This window comes from Acyrthosiphon pisum, chromosome A2 (assembly GCF_005508785.2).
Source record: "Acyrthosiphon pisum isolate AL4f chromosome A2, pea_aphid_22Mar2018_4r6ur, whole genome shotgun sequence".
In the NCBI taxonomy this organism is placed as follows: domain Eukaryota; kingdom Metazoa; phylum Arthropoda; class Insecta; order Hemiptera; family Aphididae; genus Acyrthosiphon; species Acyrthosiphon pisum.
In genome coordinates, this window is record NC_042495.1 from 54,639,861 (window position 1) to 54,646,327 (window position 6,467).

Genomic DNA, 6,467 nt, shown 5'->3' on the forward strand with positions numbered 1-6,467 from the left:
CATATATAAAAGAATTAAATGATGTTTATCAATTCGGACTTTCCACGACAAATTTTAACTTAAAAAACAGTTATAAAAGATGAAAACTCAAAATAATAAAATATTTGGTTAGCTTTAGTATAGATAACGATTTATTATGTATACATACGTATTTTCCAGACGTTTTAGGAGCTTGCATCATTTTTCTTATAATGCCAGCAATTACTGTGACAGGACCAGTCCAATCATTTTCCAAGCTAAAACTAATAAAAAATTAATCCTGATGTATCAATAAAGGTACCTGTAAAATATTTGCAATGGATAACATCTGTTCAAAACTCTTCTAAGGCTCTAGGTCACTTGATACAGTCGAGCGTTAAATGTGCAAAATGTTAAAAAGTTACATTCTAGAACACAGACACTTTGTACGGTTGGGTAAAAATGTTCATTTCAGAACGCGGATAAGTACATTGTACTATTATAATATACATAAAGCATATTATATTGTAAATATAAGTATTAGGTATAATAAGTATATAATATGTTTAGAGGTATTTTTATTTTTTTGTAAATAATTAAATTACCTATACAATCCGTCAACGGTCAACACTATATCTGGTTATTTTATGCCTATAATATATCCTCTGTTCACAGCAAGTCAGAGCCTATATGATTGAATGATTCACCACACACATAATATTATGTTTTCTAGAACGATCGTTTTATTGTTCTGTTTTATACCCCTGATATTATGTATCGTTACACTCAAATTTGTTTCTAAAGAATAATATGTTTATGAAATATACACTTCTGCACATTGCACATGTATAAATGCGTACCTAATCGTACAAGCTATAAAATCCAAAGAGAGTCATAGTTCAAAATAATGTATATTTTTTCTAAAAAACACAAAAACATGAATAATTTCTTTATATACTACACGGGTTAAACTGTTAAAGTAGCAACCATAGCGTACGCAGCGCAGCCTGTGGCCGTTTAATCATGCTACTCATTTCGGGACGTTATCAGAAGTGGAGCTTTGTCTCCTTATGGCTTATTCCAGTCATGATCTATTCTGTGGTATTAATATCGTAGGACAGAAAACAGATTAGCGATCGTGGAGATTACAGGACGTGAAAAGTGATAACTCAAAAAGTGAAAACTAAAACACAACAGTTAACATAATATTTTAATATTTGGTTATTGACTTAACTTTGCCAGGTAGTTTTAAGATTAGCAGTTTACGCTTTACGGTTACTGACTATTGAGTATTGAAGTTACTGAATTACTGAAGTACTGACTACTGTAATTTCACGGTGGACGTGATAATGGCCACTATATATTATAAAACACCGGTCATTATGACATCTCGACTATCTTCAATCTCGTGTTTGAATCATTTCGGTAGAAAAAAGACATTAAAAGAACTGTATGTATAATTCTAAAATCTCTTATTATTTGTTTCCTTCATATCAATATGTAATTGTAGTGTAATGTGCGTTTTTAAATCAATATTAAAAATATTTTTCAATTTGAATTCCTTGGGTCATTGGTATTATGTTTATAAAAATATAGTTACATATGAGAAATAAATAAATTATAACTTTATTTTTATTATTAATATCAAAAAAATAATGCTTTTGAAATTACGTTAACGAGTTAAGAAATAATTATTAATGATGTATCTACCTATATTTTCTAAATATAATTTTATTTTAGTATTAATAGTAGGTATTTTTAGTTTATTAATCTTTATGCAGCCCTCTCATTAATATTCTTCTAGTTATTAAGATTTATAACATTAAGTATACCTCCTTATAAGTTTTAATAAAATTTAATTAATACTTGTTAATCGTGATAGTCACACTTAGTACTGAAGAAGCGGGCGTTGAGATGGTAGGAGGCAGTGGCGTATTTTCAGTTTTTAATAAATTGGGGCAAAAGTTTTGATCAGCCTTGATGAGTAGCGGGGTAGGTAACTTAGAAACAACCGCTCGCAAGCACATATTAATATATAATGTCATTTTTCCTTCATAAAACACATAATATAGACATACATACATGCATACCAACTTTCAGGCACGTCCACACATTTGTCTGAATATAAATATATTCCAACTATTAATTAGTAATTATTAATTAACTATTCATCATTGTGACAATAAATTCTTGGTACCTACACAATATAATATAATAATGGTTAATCAAAAACCACTGGACACCGGCCCATTGGGCTGCTTTTAAAATCAGAATGGGGCAAACGCCCACCTTGCCTCCCCCCCAAATTATACTACTGGTAGGAGGAGGATAAACTGGTCAATCATTTGGTCTACATATTATTACATATTACATGATATTATGGTAGTTAAATAAAACCAATAAGTGTAGATGTATTAGGTAGATTCCTAATTGATTTTGATTTTTTATGATAGAAAACTATAAACCTGTACCTATAATAAAACAAATTTAAATTTGTTTACTACATAAAATTTTTTAATATTAGGAGTACATCATGTAAATTTTCAACAAAAATTGAGAATATATGTTCTTTCAATCAACCTCCACTCACTGAAACATTGCCAAACTTGCCAAATGTTATATACAGTGAACATAAGCTTCATAATGTGAAAACAAATATTACACAATTACCTTGTGGGATAAGAGTGGCATCTGAAGTTGCATATGGAGAATTTTGTACTGTTGGAGGTAAATTTTAAATACATTTTTATTTAGCTCATGTTCTGGACACATAATTTTTATTTCTTATACTAAAAATTATTATTTTATTATTTATTAGTGGCGATAAATTCTGGTTGTCGATATGAAGTACAATATCCAAGTGGTGTTAATCATTTCCTTGAAAAATTGGCTTTTAATGTGAGTAATATTTCATTATTTTAATGATCAATTTCTTGTTTGATATAATATCATTTTTTAAAATTATTTTTGATATTAGACAACTTCTAATTTTCCTGGAGATAATGACATTTTAAATGAAATTGAAAAATACAACGGCTTGTGTGATGCACAGTGTTCCCGGTAAATTTTTATCTAATTATAACATAGTTTTATTATTTTTGTGTTATTTGTTGGTTTTTCTGTTATAGAGATGTAGTGTTATATGCCGCAAGTGCTAATAGAAAATATGTGGATAATATTATAAAAGTACTTGCTGATGTGGTTTTACGGCCTAGGATTACAGACGACGAGGTTATAAAATATATATAATTTAATTGATTAAATTGTTTTTATATGTATTTGTAAAAATAATTTAACTTTTTAAAATAATATTAATTATAAGTAATTGTTCAAACATTATGTTTATTATTTATTTATTTTTTTTTATATAGAGAATTTATATTTTAAATCGAAATATAAGTTTTGATGTTGATATAATCCAACTGTCTAATTTTATTATTTTGTTTTTCTTAAATAATAAATTACAGGTAATGGCTGCAAGCAAAGCAATTTTATTTGAGCATGATACATTAATGATAAGACCTGAACAAGATCAATTGCTTGAAAATTTGGTGCATATGGTAAATACTTTTAAATATTTTAAACACATTGTTTTTTGTTTTGCTTAAAACAGGGATTGAAACCGAAAATATTTTTCCAATTTCGGTTTTGGATATCGGTATTTATTTTTTTCAACTTTGTTTTCGGTTTTGGTATCGCATTCAGTTTTAACCGGTATTCAAAATCGGTATCCTCAATATCAGATTCAAGCCCTGGCTTAAATATATATTTTCATTTAGGCTGCTTTCCAACAAAATACATTGGGCTTATCAAAACTTTGTCCAACTGAAAATGTATCCAAAATCAATCGTCAAGTTCTACTTACCTATCTGAAAAACCATTATGTACCTGAACGAATTGTTGTTGGAGGAGTTGGAGTAGATCATCAAGAACTTGTTGATAGTGTACAAAAGTACTTGAAATAATTAATATTACACAAATTAATATATAAAAATTAATTTGATTTTCACTTGATCGCATATTTAAATATTTGTTATATTTAGGTACTTAGTTGATGAAAAACCAATTTGGAACAATGAAAAGCTTGATACAATTAGTATTGATAACTCAATACCACAATACACCGGTGGAATAATCAAAGTATGTATTTATTATTATTTAAAATATTTATTAATTGTTTAATACATATTTAAACATTATAGGAAAATTGTGATATTCCTGCATTTCCTGGACCATCTGGTTTAGCTGTTTTATCACATGTTATGATTGGTCTGGAATCTATACCTCTAGTGGACTCTAATGATTTTGTTCCATCGTGTGTATTAAATTTGATGATGGGTGGTGGTGGATCTTTTAGTGCAGGTGGACCGGGTAAAGGAATGTATACGAGGCTGTATAGAAATGTTTTGAACCGGTATGCATGTGATTTTTGTATATAACAAAATACAAACACATATTATAATATTGAAATAAGGCCCAGACGCACACCAATGCAGAAAACAAAAAAAATGCCATAACCCTTTGCAATAACGTAACCGCCTTTTTCTTATTGCTTTGGTGTGTATCCAGCTTAAATAATACCTATTGACTATTAAAAATGCAATCACAATATTATACTTGTATAATTAGGTACGGTTGGTTGTATAGTGCTACTGCTTATAACCATTCATATACTGATAGTGGATTATTCTGCATTCATGCCAGTGCTGAACCACAATATGTTCGTGATATGGTCAAAGTCATTGTGTTTGAAATTGCTAACATGGCTAGTAATATTCAAAGAGAAGAACTTGCTGTATGTATTAATTTAATTTGAAATGTTCATATTATTTAATGACATTATTTATTTTATAGAGAGCAAAAAAACAATTGCAGTCACTCCTATTGATGAATTTAGAAGCACGTCCAATTGTGTTTGAAGACATGGTTAGGCAAATTTTAGCGTGTGGTTATAGAAAAAGACCAGAAGAACTTCTCCAAGAAATTGGTAGGTTTTAAATAAAAAATATTAGGTTGTGCGAGTATTTAAAGAACCAAGTCTAGTACCCCAATTTGACTTGGCCAAGTGCTTGAGCATATAAAAAATTAAAAATACTTAAAAAAAAATCACATTAATTGACCAAGAAAATAAAGGTAGTTAGTTAATGGAACACTTTATATAGAGAAAAAAAAATTTACAATAAATATGTAAGATCAATACTTATAATATAAGTAAGTATAAATATATAATATTATAGTTTATATTATTATATCAATATATTAGATTGATTAAATTGGGCTAATTTTCAATTGTTTCATTACAGGGATATAAGCAAAGTAGAAATAATATAGTACCCAAACAATTTTATACAATAATTCAAGCATTATTTTTACATTTTTCTCATTTTATTTTTTTAGAAAATGTAACTGAAGATGATATAGTAAGAATTGTCAAGAAAATTGTGGATACCCCACTAACAGTTGTTGCCCGTGGAAATATTTCAAAATTACCACTAATTGAAGAAATGCAAGAGTTGATTAATACAAAACCAAAAGGAAAGATATTTGGTCGGTTTTAATTTGTTTTAGTTTAGGTCCATTTTGCATTCTTGTTAACTTTAAAATAAATGTATTCAAACAAAATATATAAGTTGATATTTTATGTATAATGCCAAATTTATTATTATTAATTACTATTAATGATTTATACTTATAATTATTGTAGATCTAAAAGATATAATTATTTAGTTTTATAATTTTAGGAATTTAAATTCTGAATACTTAATATATTATTGCCTAGTGTATAAAGATATAATTTAAGTACATAATATTATAGAAATGACAAACCTTTTATATTCTATACAAATATTCAGTAATTTTATTCTCAATGGTAATGCTATGAAAATATTTCGGGAGGATAGGCTACCCGAACCCGATGACCTTTATTGACCTCCATTTCAGTTATGGTTTTATGTGTCACTTAAGTCAACTGAGAAACTGAACAAAACCCCAAAAGTCAATTCAAAATATTAAGAGATAAAGATCTTAAATCTATGGACTTTTACCAATTATTTTGTAGACATGAAATGATTATCAAAATATAATTTTTAGTTTTTAGGTTTCTAAACATAAGTTTACAACACTTTGTTTATTTTTTGTTATATACGATATAGCTTACACAGTGATACCGGCATATTCGTTTATTTCTGCAGAATTCTGCTTGCAGTGGCACCAAACCAATATATTAGATGTGGCCGCCGCCACACATATTTTAAGGGATGGCTAATCGTTATCCCAAGTATAAAAATATATTATACAAATATACAATTATAAGAAGGATGACTGCCTAGTGTGTCGTACTGTGCAGTGTGCACTAGGTAGGTTTATTAGGCTTACGTAGATTACCTATGTTAAAAATAGGCGATAGCTATTTAATCAGTGATGGGAAAGTTCCTTTTTAAAAAGATCTCGTTCCGTTCCCCGTTCATTTGTTAAAATATGAACTCGTTCCAGATCCTCGTTCCTTATTC

At 28.3% G+C, this 6,467-nt stretch overlaps 1 protein-coding gene across 1 annotated transcript; it reads left to right on the forward strand.

Annotated features, from left to right (window-relative positions):
* Window positions 1–1,043: 1,043 nt before the first annotated feature.
* LOC100169374 (mitochondrial-processing peptidase subunit alpha) lies at window positions 1,044–5,606 on the forward strand. The gene is made up of 12 exons (XM_001945641.5): window positions 1,044–1,408; window positions 2,483–2,685; window positions 2,777–2,856; window positions 2,936–3,018; window positions 3,087–3,189; window positions 3,426–3,518; window positions 3,738–3,910; window positions 4,002–4,098; window positions 4,161–4,372; window positions 4,588–4,753; window positions 4,813–4,945; window positions 5,356–5,606. Exons 1-12 carry the CDS (start codon window positions 1,308–1,310, stop codon window positions 5,514–5,516), a joined length of 1,605 nt encoding a protein of 534 aa, XP_001945676.2. The 5' UTR covers window positions 1,044–1,307; the 3' UTR covers window positions 5,517–5,606.
* The last annotated feature ends 861 nt before the right edge of the window (window positions 5,607–6,467 follow it).